Raw genomic sequence first — 16,918 nt, 5'->3', positions numbered from 1 at the left:
TAAGAGGTCTAAGTTGCATTGATAAGTGATTATTATGTTATATTGTATATGATTATTATTGATAAGTGATTATTATGTTATATTGTATATGATTATTATCAATAAGTGATGATTAAGTTGTGTTGTTATGTAATTATGAAATGACGATTATGTTGTATGACAAAGTTGATATTTATGATGTAATGATTTATGTTGGTTATGATTTGATTATTATGTGCTAAATGTTGATATATAAAACATGATGAATAGGGAGTTAATGATGAATCGAAATTGATTTAAATTGTTAATGCAGTACTATATGATTATATTACCATCTATGATTAGTTTATAATGTTGTTAAATATAATTGTTGAATTATATGTTTAATATTATTGTTTTGTGAAATCTCACCCCTTCTGCTTGGAAATGTTGCTCTTTGTATGAGTAACTTGCATGTGAACGAGAGTAGGTCGCTGTGTTTGCTGTTGTGAGTGGTTATCCCTCACTGTGTCTTTTAGGTGCTCTGATACGTAACGGGATGGGATCTTTTGTGACTATTTTCTATTCCTTTATGTATTGTTTATGTTCTAATAAGGCCTGCGTGCCAAAGACTTATCTATGTTAATGAATTTAATCCGCTGCAAAGTTTGAATTAATATGTTGATGATTTTTGGAAAGATAATTAGTTAATTATCTCATTTATTATATTTTAGAAGTGTAACATTCCGTGATATGTTGTTTACTCTGATAGATATTTATGAAATTTTAAAGTTTGGAAAACGGAGTGTTACAGGTAACTTGCAGGAAATCAAGAATAGCTATTGAAGTGAGATGATTCGCTGACGTGTCGTCGTCTTAGGGTCGCTCTGATACGTAACGGGATGAGGATTTGCTTGTTTTCCATGTGTTATGTATTTATCATGATTTTATGTTGAAGTTTTGTTTAAATTGGATTTTAATTAAGTTGTTTAAGTTGAGGCCGTTGTGCCAACATGATGTTGAACTTAATTGTTTTCCGCTGCAATGAGATTTAATTTGATAACATATGATGATTGAAATAAATAGTAATTTTACTATATTCATATTTGAAAGAAGTGTATCATCTTGTTTAGTTGTTTTACTCTGATTTATGCAAAAAAATTCAAGTTTGAAAACAGGGTGTTACACAAACTATTTGGAAAATTGAAGTTTCGACAAAGCCAAATGTGTTCCAGTATAAAAGTAAGTGAAAACAGCAAAAGAACACTTCAAAACGATTGCCTAGGACCCCTACACGACCACCCCCAAGTACCCGGGCAGGGAACAACGTTCCCGTTGTCCTGTCTTGGGCTCCTTGCGCTAGGGGTGCAGCGCCTAGCGCTAGCTCACTGACATGTGGGCGCCTAGCGCCCTTGCCCAGGCGCAGCGCTCCGTAACACACGTTTTCGAGTGTTTCGGCCGCGAGTTTTCGCCAATTTCGCTCCAAAATCGAATGTTTAAAACCCCAATCGTCAAAAATGATCCGATGCATAACCCGAGGCTCTAACACGTCGAACTCGCTCGTTTCGTGACATTTTGAATAAGTTATGAAATTGTTTAAATTGATTTTTCTCAAAACAATAAGTCTTCAACAACAACGACAATTCATTTCTTCCAATTCAACACAATTCAACAACGACACCTCAACATAATTCATACCCAAGTCATGCAATGAGATTATCATCAACAATTAACCACAACCACAACTTATAATCATGCATTCCATCATATTTCAACAACAACATGTCATAATTCACCAATTTCACAAAACCACCAACAACAATCCATTTCTCATCAGCAAATCATGAATTATGAACAACCAAGCCATGAATTATCATCAACAACATGACTTAGCAACAACAACATCAATTGATCATGAAACTTATCACAATTCAACAACAACAAATCATAATTCACCAATTAAGCATATTTTCAACATATACCAACTTCTCATACTGTGAACATGTAATTCAACTAACAACAATTCAATTATCCATAACTTCATACATCTAAACATGTCATCATAATTAGAGCACAAATTTCATCATTTATGAACAATTAATTAATTCACCCAATTAAGCACTTTTCATACAAATAATTGAAAATTGCAATAAGTGATTATGATGAATTCTAACCCCCTTACCTTAGTTAGGTTAATATCTCTAGCTTAGGCTTCAATTTTGCTCCTAGCTCTTCTCCCAACCCTTGATTCTTCAAGTCCTCTTCTCTCTACCCTTTTCTCCTCTTGCTCCCACTTTCTCTCTCTATTCTCTCAAAAATATCTTAGTGTAATGAAAGTGTGAGAAAATTTCTCGTAGAGTAGGTTTATATATTAAGTCTCCTTATTGGGTCTAACCCTCCACTTAATGGACTTAACCCATTTCTATTCACATCTCAAATGTTTCTACACTCTAACCGGTAATTCACTAATAACGGTCAAATAACGGTAAAATGTCACTATCAGTCACTAAACGGTAAAATCTTAATTTTACTCTAGTAACTTAGTAAATCAACTATTCTCACTAGCCACTAAAAGTAACTCTCATCAAAACTTAAAATTTTACCCGTTCTCACAAAATGACCAAAATACCCCTAAGTCCAAAATGACTAAAATACTCTTCTAACACGGAACCCATGAAAATGCACCCAATGATGAATAATCACACACAAACACATATAACACGTAATAAAAGTAATTAAAATAAATCTAACGAAAAATCGGGTTGTTACATGCACAAGTTGTTTTGATTTTTATATGGGTATGACTTATTCTTTTCAATCATAAATAGAGGCATTCATGTTTCCTGTTAATAGTGCTCATAAAAAGCGTTGAAATAAGTTGTTCGAATGTCATTCATATTTCATTGTTGTCTCTTATTCTCTCATTTTTTTTAAAATGCAATTCCTGTGCTGATATGACGACTTCTTACGGATTTTCCTCTCAAACTTTTACTTAGTGAAATTATGTCCTGACTTTTATTAGTCCCATTTTTTTAGTATATTATTTGGTTTTTCATTTTTTTTATTTACTTGATTCTTCTTTTTTGGTTTGATAAGGTGAAAAAATAGGATGATATGCAATTAAAAAAACTTGTAATTCATCAATTTATTAATTTAAATTTTACGTTAACATAATATTGAGCGAGAGTGGTAAATAGTTATGGAATATGAAGAAAGAAAAAGGTAGTCGAAAGATCAGTGAAGAAAACAAATATTTGACGTAGATTTTTTATAATAACAATCATTAAAATATTTCAAGGGGTTAAACTATTTATAAGATAGAAGATAGAAGTTTAATGATATCTTCTATTTCTAGAAGATAGAATTTTTATTAAAATGATAGGAAACCCTTGCCACATAATATCTACACTTTAGTTTTCAATGAGAAGTTTTGTTTTCGGAAGTGCCACATAGACACAATGCTTGTTTATGGATAACTCAAGTTTAGAATTAGAAGATAGATAGATAGAAGATAAATAGATTCTAAAAGATAGAAGATATAAAATTTTCTCTAATGATAGAAAACCCTTGCCTAAAAATCCCTAAACTTTAGTTTCCAATGAGATTTTTTATTTTTAGAAGTGACACAGGCACAATGCTTGTTTATGGATAACTCTGATTTAGAATTGGATAGAACATAGATACAAATAATATATAAGGATATATTATAATAAAATAGATCAATTCTATTGAGAAAAAAAAGAAAGTTTCTCACTAAAATAAAAGCAAAGGAAGATGTTGTAAAAAATAAGAGCTGCATGTAATAAACTGCAATAACATCAAGACTAAATGTATTCTTACACACCCACTCCACTATGAGGTAGTTTTGACACTTTCTCTTTTTCTTTCATTTAGATCATTTGAACTATGCATATGATTGGCTTTATGATTCAAAAACTTAACTTATAATCAAATGTGATTCAACATCTTTCTTTTTGTTGACAAAATACATGATTTTCACTTGAAAATTTCAAAAATAAGAAAACTATAATTATTCAATTTCGCCCTCCAATTCTTTTTTTTCCTTTCATACATGTAGTCTGGTTGCTAGAATTCACCTTTTTCAAGGTAAATAAGTGGGGTGTCCGGGGTTCGAACCCCGGCCTCTGTATATAACAATGCAGGTCTCTTGCCAATTGATGTGCTTAACTGGGAGCAGTTGATGTGCATACCCTATACAAATTCAAGATAGTACTGAAATAAGACATTGTATCCTTCTATTCAATACCAACAGCAGAAACACGCCTCATCAATAACAAGAGACCACTTTATGAAGTGCGTACATATCTCTCTCGGTGACCGAAATTAATGAAAATTCGCAGCTACCAAGAATTTCTAAAATGTCAAAAATTAACATCCCATGACCAAAACCAAAACATCCCACTTCAAGCTAAGGACTTATACATTGAAACAAAGAGAAGACAACACCTTATAAAGAACACATCCCTCGAAAAATTATGCATTTCAACATTCCTTTTGACATCAATCCATTCAATGCATAATAGTAGGCCAGCAGCAACTAACACACTTAACCTTTGCTTACCATTCCTGAACAGAAATCCACCCTTCATTTCCTGCATAATCTTTAAATTCTTAATACTCTAGCCATGTTAGTAAGCAAGAAGCAGTGTGCATCAATGTTCTCTACTTACTTCATCCAAAACAAGTATGCTATGGATGTTGTCCAAAAATGATTTGTCTAAATGAACTAATTCCTTATATATGTATTCTTCATTCTTCCGTAAAAGTATATTCAAGGTTATCAATAGAACACACATACCTGAAATGATTTCCAGCCCTTCAAAAAGCTCCAATTATTTGGCCAACAATAACTTCAAAGAATATATCAACAATTGTCGCCTTATGGAAAAATTAGATGGTACAAACACAAGGTTGAATACTTACATTTTCCCTTGATGTGGAAACAATGTAAGAAAAATGCAATAAAAAAAACAAATGTTTCTTCCATCTAAATGGGGTCAACTACATGAACCATTTAAAACTCAGGACTTCAGAATGACCAATGAATGAAAAAAATCATACAACAATATGAAGAAAATTGACTGCACATTGGAAATAAAATATAACTAAGTCAATAATCAAAACAATCAACCATTTCGATCATTATAATAACAAAATGAAAATAATGTGACATGATTTTCAACTAAAACTACACCATTCTCATCACAAAATGAACATAGCTACATTTCTCTTAAAGTAGACCGCGAGCAATCATTTCACGTAGAATTTTCTCTGCCTTATCATTCTCATCATTTTTAAAGAGAGCACGGATAATTGTTTCATAAGTTACAGCATCTGGAATGCAACCATTGTCTTCCATTTTTGACAGCAGGGTCACAGCTTCATCAAATAAGCCCTCTAAACAAAGACCATTGATCATAATAGTATATGTCCAGAGTGTTACCTTATAGCCTTTAATCAAAAGATCCTGAAAAATCACTTGTGCATTCTCAAGTCTTCCTTCTTTGCATAGTCCATCGATAAGTATACTGTATGTGTTAATATTGGGTTGAATGCCCTGATCTTTAATTTTCTTGACCAATGCAATTGCCTTGTCAACTTGATGATTTTTACATAAAGCGTGTAAGAAGGAATTGTAAGTGATCACATCGGCAGGTTGACCTCTATCATGCATCTGATCAAGAAGCTCCCATGCATGAGATATTCTCCCTGATTTGCACAAACCGTCAATTAGAGAGTTGTAAGTTACTGTATTGGGTTTGCAATGCATTTCTGTGAAGAGATTCAAGGCTTCATCAACCATTTTAATCTTACATAAACCATTAATAATGATATTGTAGCTGCAAACATTAGGTGTCATTCTCCTTTTTCCTATGACGTTGAATACATTCTTTGCCTTATTCACTTCATTAGCTAGGCAATACCCATCCATTAATGTATTATATGTAACAGCATCAGGTTCCACGCCTTCTTTCATCATCACAGCTATCACATTTTTAGCTTCTTTGATCTTTCCTTCCTTACAAAGAGCATCAACCAATATATTAAAAGTATAAACATTTGGGTGGATGTTTGTCAATAGCATTTCATGGAACAAACAAAATGCTTTTTTCAGTTGACCAACAATGCAAAATCCATATATTAGAGAGCTCAAAGTAACAACATCAGGAGAAACTTTCTTTACAATCATTTGAGAATATAACTCATAAGCCTCAGTCACCAATTTCTCTTTACACAACCTATCAATGATTGTGTTATACATTACAACATTAGTGTTAACCAATTTCCCATCAATCTTTCTCAACACTTGTAAGGCTTCGGTTGTTTTTCCCAATTTAGACAAGCCATTGATCAAGGTCCCATAGCTAACTTGGTCCAAGTGGAATCCAAGTGAAATCACATGATCGTGAAAGTGCAGAGCCTCCTTGACCTTACCATTAACACACAAACCTTTGATAAGAGTATTAAAGGTAATGGTATTCGGCTGAAACCCAACCTTGAGAATCTTCCCGAATAGAGAAAAGGCAAAATCCATATCCCAAAGATGGCAGTAACAATTAATGAGAATATTGAAAGTAAAAATATCAGGTGTAATTCCATGAAATTCCAATTGATGAAAAAGGGAAATAGCAGTAGGGTAATGATTGTTGTTAGACTTAACAAGGGAACCTAATATCTTGTTAAATTCAATAATCGATGGAGTGGGATTCATATGAAGCATATGATTGAATGAAGAAACAACATTATCAAGATTATTTGAATTGAATGAAGAGTGAGAGTATAATCTTATTCTTAAGAAGGGAAAAAGAGAAATGGGATTGGTAGAAGATCGAAACCTGGCGCAGCATGAAGACATTTGGGCGTGAGTGAGCGGCACTTGCTTGCTTGGTAAGCGGTAGAAGAAGACGCAAGCTGTTGTTGTTGCTGATTGATAGTCAGAGCTTCAACGGAAATTATAGATTTTTCCCCAATTCAATTTCTATTTCTATTTTTTTTTTTTTTTGGTACAAATTTTCTATTTCTATTAAACAAGGCTGAAAGTAGAAATTTAAAGACAAATGTCTAATGGCTTTAGCTAAAGTAGTTGAGCTCATTTCATATATATTATAGTGAACCATCAATTTCGTCCCTGAATTTTAAGGGGTCCGCCAAATTCGTCCCCAAATTTAACGAAATATCAAAATAGTTCCTGAATTTGTTAAATGTCAATCAAGTTAGTCCTTCAGTTCAAACGGAGCATTAATGGGGCTGACGTGGCCGTTAACCTCTCACATGTCAGATGCCACGTAGGCAGGGACTAATTTGGCCGATAATGACCTAAATTTTCGAGGACTAAGTTGATTGAATTTCAGGAAATTGCTCTTCTTCCCCAACGGCTCTCTTCCTTCTCCAACGACTATTTCTTCCCCAAATATGTAAAATTGGAACCCTAATTTTACAATGTGTAATCTACACTCCAAAATCTCCAAATTTTCTTCCAATAATTAAGGGTCACGTTCTTCCCCAAATCAAAAATTTTCAAACCCTAATTTTTTTTAATTGAATCTGAAAACCAAAATTCATTCAAGCAAAACTGTTCAAATTGAATCTAAAATGATGGGAGGTGGTCATATGGGCAAAAAGAGCTATCAAAGTCAAGCTTCATCTTCATCCTCCATGTTTAATGGTGATGTGAGAGTGCTTGAATGTTGTGTGGGTTGATGAAGCTGATGAACTAGGTTACTTTAAAAACAATGGAATTTGTGATGCTCATGGAAGAAAGACAAGAATGATGGAGAAGGTTCAGTCCATGCTTAAGGCTAAGGAAAGTGGCAATGACGAGGTTTCGATGGCAAGGTTGATGGAAAGTGAGCTTAGGGTGATTAAGTTTATGATAGTTATAATCTGCTTGTTTGAGTTTTGCAACATGCTAATGTATATTTCTAAGATTGTGTAGAGTTGTAATGATTTTACCATGAAAAGAGGTTGAAGATGAATGAAATGTTGCATATCTGTTATAATTTTACCATCAGGTTAGTCCCTGAATTATTTGTGTTACTATCAAATCGATCCCTGAATTATTTTAAAAACCATAAAAAAAAGTCCCTAAATTAAATTAACAGAAATCAAGTTGATCCTTGAGGCATAAATTTGCAGAACAACATAAAAAAGGCAGTAGATACCAATCAAAATAGTAATAAGTCATAACTAAATGATAAAAACATGAAAACGAAAATCATAAAAACGGAAAAAATATGGGCAAAACGAACAGAGAAAAAGGAGAAGAAGATGAACGAAGTTACCTTCAAAACATACGAAATCTTCCTTCAAAAATGCAATTTTGATCGCCGGAGAGAAAGATGATCTTGGAGAAGTGAAAATGGAGGGAAGAAGAACAGACAGGGACTTAGTTGATGTGTTCCGTATAAAATATGAGGATGTATGGTAATGGCAAATATAGGGGTAAAAAAGGAATTGCAGAAAAATGAAGTTAAAAAAGTGAAAATTGAAATTTTCGTATTTTCCATCAATTTAGTCCCTGTACACGTGGCTTTCTTTTTCCCACGTGTACAAGCCAATACAGCACACTAACGGACCTTTTGGACGGAGGGACAAAATTGATGGACGTCGAACAAATTCAGGGACTATTTTGATATTTCGTTAAATTTGGGGACGAATTTGGCCGACCCCTGAAAATTCAGGGACGAAATTGATGGTTCACTCTATATATTAACAAAAATGTATTAGTGAACGAAAGAAAAAAGTTTTAAGTGTTCTTGTCAAGTATTGATATATTTATCATTATCGTAAATGCAAAATAGAATCTGTTCAAATATGAGTGATAAAATTAGTATTAATTAGAGTTATAATTGGAAGAAAAAAAAAAATTAATATTGCATTGTAAAGTAAAATTGATCAGTTATTGTAAAACAATACTCCCTCAGTCCCAAATTGTATGATGTTTTGGACATTTCACACATATTAAGAAATGTAATATTGTGTCAAGAGATATTATGAGTTGTTTTACAAAATAGTCCTTAATAAATAATATGGGAAAGATAAATGAAAGAAGAGAGAGTAATAAATACTTAAAGTTATAATGGAAAAAGTAACATTAATATTGTATTGGTATTGTAATGCGACATATAATTTGGGACAAATTTTTTCTCCTAAAGCGACATACAATTTGAGATGGAGGGAGTATTTTTTAACAACATCACTCACTTTCATTCTTTATTGTTAATCCCTTAATATATTTTGTGTTATTTTTTGGATCAAATTTATTATTTTACCGTCTTTGACTAATATTAATTAAAAAAAAATTAACTTTTATATTTTGGATAATCAAAAATCGATTCAAACTAAACCACGTATATTTGTATCATATTAGATCGATTTTTTGTATATAGTCTTCCAAACATAACTGCATTTGATTTTTATTTTTGATCGGATGAGTTTTTACCTCAAAATTGATTTAAATTGCATCACGAACACCCCTATATAATGTTTGTAAAATAAAGATGTAAGAAGTATTTATTCATGTCTCTGAAAAGTTTATTAAATTGTATTCCTATCAGAAAAGTTTTGCACCTCAATTAAGAATTAAGGAATAACTTATTTCTATAAAATATCCAATTAGGTTCATAACTGTTTTCAACTTATTTCCATAAGCTCTGCATGGTAACTTATCAAAACAATTTTTAACCTCTATGAAAACAATTTGATTTAAGTTTATTGTTTGTTATAGAAATAGTTTATACATAAGCACTTATATGATAAGTGCTTATATTAAGTTGTTTATCCAAACAAATATAAAAGAAGATTTTCAGAAGAGTGACAGTCACATGAGTAAAGTGGGGAAGGAAAGGAAGTAAGACCTATATACGAGATTGTAAAACTGGCAGGGGGTGAAAGAAATATTGTCTCACAACACTATGTAATTGCAACTGAGGCTGAGAAATATGGACCAACAATGCGAGATGGATCAACCTTCATCATAAAATAAGTATGTTATGTTGATAGCAAAGCAAAATTTCAACTGAAAAAGCACATACTGATCAATCAGGTAATTCATCATCAATTAATTAATAGTAAAATGTAGCACAGCTTAAATCAATCCTATCAGTAAACCTGGAGCACTAACTGAATATTATTTTGTTAGAAATTTCATCTGGTTTCTAACCAACCAGATTGTCCTATTATCGAAAACCACAAAACCTGTCAAACCTTCCTACTTTCTCATTTGGAACAAGGTAGTGATAACAGAACCATAATGTTGATATCAAGCGTAAAAAGCCCTAACGGAAGGTATCCACTGGATGCTGGATAGATCTTTAAGTACGCCAATGATAACGGTAGAAACTACAAGAATCATGTGAACACAACCGACTCCAGCACACTACAAGTACTGACACCAGCACAACGCAACCTCCTCTTAGCTATTGCATAACTATGTAGGCAAGATATTAAATTCAAACTGAAATTGGAATCCAACCTCCCACAACAGACTCAATAATTGAAACTCAACACAGGGCAGCAATGCATACTGACTTAGTACAACCTACATACCCGCCACAATAGTGAGTCCAACTTCCCCATAATATCTAATCAACCTTCATTTTCTGAATAACTGGCTTAGTCTGACATAGCCAACATGCCCCTACAACGGAAAAAAAAAACTCAAAAACAAGCCTTAACCGAACTGAAAGCCAAAAACGACGAGAAAACAAACTGCACGGATATACAGCAGCAAAATCAACACAAAAACAGCTTCACAGTACAACCTCCCAGCAACATAGCCACAGCTACCAACACAACGCACGCTAGAAACAAAAAAACGTGCAAAAACAATTGATGACTCAGACTTCGAACACTTCCAAAAACTTAATTTTTTACTTTTTTGCATTACAACTTCAATATGCAGGCTAAGCAATACTGCCACTAGTCACCCACCTATTTATCCCATTTCCAGGCTAAGTTTTAGGATCATGCCTTATTGGAATGATGGTCAACTAACTAGATTGAAATGAAAGAGGTGGAAAATTAGAATAGCATATAATGTGCACTAGAGAAGGTGTGAGAATAGACTCATCAAATAATATAAATTATCATCGGAGAGGTAGTTTATTTGGCTTTCTACAGTAAGACAGTAACCAAAGAATAGACTGAATATTAGAGTTCGTAAAAAGGTGACGAAGTGTGAGAAATGTGCATAAAGAAAATGCATAACCCATCGTCAAAGCATGTGATACTGCTTGAACCAACTATTTTCGTATAAGCTAGAAGTTGTTTTCATAAGCTATATTAGAGAATGGAGACCTTAGTTGAAAACAACTTGTGGATATGTCCCAATTTATTTCCATAAACTATTCCAAATAATCCCGCAAGTATTTATGTCAGTATATAAGCTCAAATCCTTCAATTTAAACATATCCTAAAGCTTGCTGGCCAAAACTGCAAATCAGACCTTCATTACTAATATCACTTAACACTTAAAAATCTTCTTTTGGACTTAACAAGAGCAGCTAAACACGAAAAATTTAGCATATGATCAGATGATTCTTTGAGTCATAATTTTGTTAGAAATAACAAAAGAATGCACATATTTGCTAATAAAGATTCTAAAACTTAAGCAGTTTTTACATTAATTTCCAAAGAGATTCTAATTTCTTTATGAACCACATTTTCAGGCTTCTTATATTATGGTCAGAAAAATGAGACTAAATCCTCCACCAATCAGAGGCATAACAATATTCAGATAATGCATCACTGTGTACGAAAATGAACTTAGCTATCTTTCCAATCAACTATCAGTCTTCGACAACATTTTTAATTCCAAGGTCCATTCTACCAAAGACAAGGTGTTCAAAAAGGTAACATTTCATTTTCATCTCTACTGATAAAAATTCCTTTATTAAATAGTGAGGAGGTTGTTGATATTCATCCACTCAACAAAAGAAATATTAAGCTAGTACAATGTGTAATGGTGGAATTAACCTCTCTCAGCCAAATGTATTTCAATAGTTATTGTTTAACAAAAAACAGAGAATTCTAAAATTTGTTATTCGATCTATTATGTTAAAATCCCTATTAGGAAAGCTTAACCTACAGTCACTATTGAGTTAACCTACATCCTAGTTGTCAGTGTCAGCTGGACAGAGGTGGCTAATTAACTTTAACCACACTGGCAGAACTGGAACAAACGGCTGCAGCTTCTAGAGCTCAGCAGAAGGTTCTAGAATCTTAGAGTACAAACTAAGTCGGTAAAAATATTTGTAATTGTCAAAATTCCATATACATTAACACATTGTTATATTGCTATTGTATGACTACACCAATGAGTCATGCACCTTATACCAAATTCAAGATAGCACAAAATATGAAAGTGTATCAGACCCATCCTACCAACATCAAAGAAGAAGAAAAAAGAGGACCCCATCCAACTTTTCGAACGACAGTTGCACAACTTGTACGTGACTCAACCATATAAAACTGTACAAGTCTAAAACACAAAAATATATCACATATCACGATTTTATGAATTGTATCACACACGACCACCAGCCAAAGATCACAAAGAATAACCATAATAGTTTCTATTTGGTCTGTGAGTTAAAACGCAGAATAACCAATCAATGAAAAAAAAAAATACAACGATATGAAGAAAAAATGACAATACAATGGAAAGAAAAAATATTTCAAAAATAAAAACACGATTTCAAATTAGAACTAAGGTGATAGTGATGTCATTGTGTAGTTGATCATCATTTGCATATGTAACCATTAAAGCAAACATGAAAATGAATAACTAAGATTCAATCGTTGTCATCAAAATTCAAAAGTAACCTAATAAGTAACAAGAAATAATCTTAACTAATACTTTTCTTACAGTAGACCGCGAGCAATCATTTCACGTAGAAGTTTCTCTGCCTTATCATTCTCATCATTTTTAAAGAGAGCATGGATAATTGTTGCATAAGTTACAGCATTTGGAATGCAACCATTGTCTTCCATTTTTTCCAGTAGGGTCATAGCTTCATCAAACAATCCCTCCAGACAAAGACCATTAATCATAATTGTATATGTCCAGAGTGTTACCTTATAGCCTTTAATCAAAAGATCCTGAAAAATCACTTGTGCAATCTCAAGTCTTCCTTCTTTGCATAGTCCATCGATAAGTATATTGTATGTGTTAATATTGGGTTGAATGCCCTGATCTTTAATTTTCTTGACCAATGCAATTGCCTTGTCAACTTGATGGTTTTTACATAAAGCGTGTAAGAAGGAATTGTAAGTGATCACATTTGCATGTTGACCTCTATCATGCATCTGATCAAGAAGCTCCCATGCATGAGAGATTCTCCCTGATTTGCACAAAGCATCAATAAGAGAACTGTAAGTTACCTTATCAGGAGCAATTCCTACGGACCGCATTTCATTAAAGAGACTAAAGGCTTCTTGGACCATTTTATTCTTACAGAATCCATTAATCATAGTAGTATAGCTATGAGCATTAGGAGCCACTCCCATTCGAGAAATCAGGCTTAACACATGTTTGGCTTTATTTACTTCATTAACTAGGCAATATCCATCCATTAATGAACCGTAGGTAACAACATCCGGTATCACACCTTCTTTCATCATCACAGCTATCACATTTTTAGCTTCTTTGATCTTTCCTTCCTTACATAGACCATCAACCAATATGCTGAAAGTATAAACATCTGGGAGGATGTTTGTCAATAGCATTTCATGGAACAACCCAAATGCTTCTTTCAGTCGACCAACGATGCAAAATCCATAAATTAGAGAATTGAAAGTGACAACATTGGGAGAAATTCTCTTTGTAATCATTTCAGAATATAACACATATGCCTCGGTCACCAATTTATCTTTACACAAACAATCAATGATTGTGCTATACATTACCACATCAGTGTTAACCAATTTCCCATCAATCTTTCTCAACACTTGTAAGGCTTCGGTTGTTTTTCCCAATTTACACAAGCCATTGATCAAGGTCCCATAGCTAACTTGGTCCAAGTGGAATCCAAGTGAAATCACATGATCGTGAAAGTGCAAAGCTTCCTTGACCTTACCATTAAGACACATACCTTTGATAAGTGTTGTGAGGGTTACAATATCCGGGTGAAACCCCACCTTAAGAATCTTCCCGAATAGAGAAAAGGCAAGATCCATTTCCCGAAGAAGGCAGTAACAATTAATGAGAATATTGAAAGTAACAATACTTGGTGTAATTCCATGAAATTCCAATTGATGAAAAAGGGAAATAGCAGTAGGGTAATGATTGTTGTTAGACTTAACAAGGGAACCTAATATCTTGTTAAATTCAATAATCGATGGAGTGGGATTCATATGAAGCATATGATTGAATGAAGAAACAACATTATCAAGATTATTTGAATTGAATGAAGAGTGAGAGTATAATCTTATTCTTAAGAAGGGAAAAAGAGAAATGGGATTGGTAGAAGATCGAAACCTGGCGCAGCATGAAGACATTTGGGCGTGAGTGAGCGGCACTTGCTTGCTTGGTAAGCGGTAGAAGAAGACGCAAGCTGTTGTTGTTGGTGATTGATAGTCAGAGCTTCAACGGAAATTATAGATTTTTTTAGGAATATGCTACAATTTCCTTTTTGCCGAAAGTGAAACAAACAAAAAAAATATTAAACAAGGCGTAAAGTGAAAATTTAAAGACAATGTTTAGTGGATTTAGCTAAAGTAACAGTGCTATTATATTAATAGAGCTGTCAAAACGGGCCGGCTCGTATGGGCCGGTCCGTTTAGCTCGAATAAATATAGGGCTTGAGCCTAAAATATTGAGCCCGAATTTTAATAGGGTTTTTTAGCCCAACCCTTAAAAGCCCGGTACCCGTTAGGGCTAGCCCGAATGGGCCGCGGGTAGCCCGTTAACCCACATAATAAAAAAAAATTCTATAAATTATATATATTTTGGTCTAAAGACAAATGTTTAGTGGGTTCAGCTAAAGTAACAGTGTTACTCCCTCCGGTCTTATTTACAAGAGAAATTTAGGTCAACAAAATAAATACATCAACTTTTATTGACCCAAAATTCTCTTATAAATAGGACCGGGGGGAGTATTATATAGAGAGTCATTTCATACTTGTTAAGAAAAATATATTAGTGAAGGATAGAAAAAAAGTCTTAAGTGTTCTTATTAAGTATGGTTTAATACATCATTTGGTCCTTAACTTATTTTTGATGTTCACTTTGGTCCCTTAACTATAAAGTGTCTCAATTTGGTCCGATAGATATTATGCCATTTACTAATTTGGTCCTCTCCGTTAAAATTTTGCAAAATCTGTTAACTCCTTTCCACGTGTCAGTTAAAATTGGTGATCAACGGTTAGATTTAAAAAGCACACATAGCATATCGTGGACTCACAACTCGTGTCATCTTCTTCCCTCTCATTTTCAAACTTTCTTTCTCCATGACTCTATTTCCATGTCAGAAACAACAACAATTTCTTCGTCACCATCAACTAACAATTTTTGAATAAGAAATAGTGAGATCTAAGCAACAACATAACCAAATCCAGACCCGGTATATATTACAAAACAAGAAAATAGTAAAGATCCTTACATATAATATTCAAGATTCATCTTCACATACATGTATATGAATCCTATTGACAATAGAGATTAAGAAATTAACAAAAAAAAAATAGAAAATATATGTTTTCAGCATCCAACGGATCTGAGACAGACAACAGCAACACTGAGTGTAACAGCCCGATTTTTAGCTAGTTTTATTTTAATTACTTTATTGTGTGTTTTTGTGTGATTAATTGTGATTGTGTGTATTTTATTGTTATCGGATGCATTTGCATGGATTACCGTATTAGAAGGGTATTTTGGTCATTTGACGAGTAAGGTAAAATGTTAATTTTGGTGAGAATTATTTTAATAATTAGTGAGAACCCTTATTTTACTAAGTTACTAGTGTAGTGATTAGTTTTTACCGTTAGTGACCGTTGGTTATATTTTACCGTTGTTAGTAATTACCGTTGAGTGTATAGAACTTTTAGAATTATGTTAGAATGGGTTAGGCCCATTAGAATTTGAGTTGAGCCCATTAAGGGGGATAACACTAGGGTTGTCTTAGAATAGTTATTCATTTCACAAAACAATTTTCATAGAGAGAAGGAGAGGTAGAGAGAGAAGAGGTGAAGAGAATAGCAAGAGGGCTGAAGGGAAGCTTTAGGAATCAAGTGGGTGACCTAGGAGCTGAATTGAAGCAAGGGTTAGAGATAATCAACTTCAAAGGTAAGGGGGTTAGTGATTATCATAATCATGTGTAATTTTGCATATTCTCATGTTGTATGAAAATGAGTTGATGAACAATTCATGCTAAATTCGTGCTCTTGTTGTGATGTTATGTTTGTATGCATGAATTGATGTTAGTTGTATGATTGTTGTTGAAATTACATGTTTAAATATGTGAAGATGAAAAGTTATGAAAATAGTGCAAAATGGATGAATTTGACATGTTGTAGTTGAATTGAGCTATGATTATTATGCAATTGATGTTGTTGATGCTAATAGATGTTATGGTTGATGAATCATTGCTTGGGTATGCATATTCATGGATTGATGATGATAATTTGAATTGTTGTTGGTGTTTTGGTGAATTTGTGAATTGATGAAATATGAGAAGTTGTTGTTGAATTATGATGGAGTGTAAGATTATATGTTATGATTGTGGTTGATTGTGGATGTTGATCTCATTTCATGACTTGGGTATGATTTATGTTGAGATGTTGTTGTGAGTTGGAAGAAATGAATTGTGGTTGTTTGACACTTAGTGTTTTGAGAAAAATTATTTTGAAACAATTCCATAACTTGTAATAATGCCACGAAACGAGCGAGTTCGATGTGTTAGAGCCTCGGGTTATGCCTCGGATCACTTTTGATGATTGA

At 33.2% G+C, this 16,918-nt stretch overlaps 1 protein-coding gene and 1 long non-coding RNA gene across 2 annotated transcripts; both read right to left on the bottom strand.

The window, feature by feature from the left end:
- Positions 1-4,192: 4,192 nt before the first annotated feature.
- On the bottom strand, positions 4,193-4,931 carry LOC120576157 (uncharacterized). The gene is made up of 2 exons (XR_005642271.1): positions 4,778-4,931; positions 4,193-4,571 (listed from the first exon to the last, which is right to left on the bottom strand). It is a non-coding gene; the product is annotated as an uncharacterized lncRNA (long non-coding RNA).
- A 60-nt stretch (positions 4,932-4,991) lies between these two features.
- LOC120576067 (pentatricopeptide repeat-containing protein At1g12300, mitochondrial) lies at positions 4,992-14,616 on the bottom strand. Its single transcript, XM_039827032.1, has 2 exons — positions 12,846-14,616; positions 4,992-6,903 (listed from the first exon to the last, which is right to left on the bottom strand). The coding sequence occupies exons 1-2, from the start codon at positions 14,476-14,478 to the stop codon at positions 5,210-5,212; spliced, it is 3,327 nt and encodes a 1,108-aa protein (XP_039682966.1). The 5' UTR covers positions 14,479-14,616; the 3' UTR covers positions 4,992-5,209.
- Positions 14,617-16,918: the final 2,302 nt, after the last annotated feature.

This window comes from Medicago truncatula, chromosome 6 (genome assembly GCF_003473485.1).
Source record: "Medicago truncatula cultivar Jemalong A17 chromosome 6, MtrunA17r5.0-ANR, whole genome shotgun sequence".
NCBI classification, from domain to species: Eukaryota; Viridiplantae; Streptophyta; class Magnoliopsida; order Fabales; family Fabaceae; genus Medicago; species Medicago truncatula.
Note: the sequence above shows the minus strand (reverse complement) of the source record. Positions and strands in the feature narration are given on the sequence as shown.

Bases quoted from the DNA above. Each gene is read 5' to 3' on its own strand.
- LOC120576067 (XM_039827032.1), bottom strand. From the start codon at position 14,478: ATGTCTTCATGCTGCGCCAGGTTTCGATCTTCTACCAATCCCATTTCT. The intron at 6,904-12,845 runs AAGAAAAGTATT...ACTATCAATCAG, and splicing joins GATTGCTCGCGGTCTACTGT to CAACAACAACAGCTTGCGTC.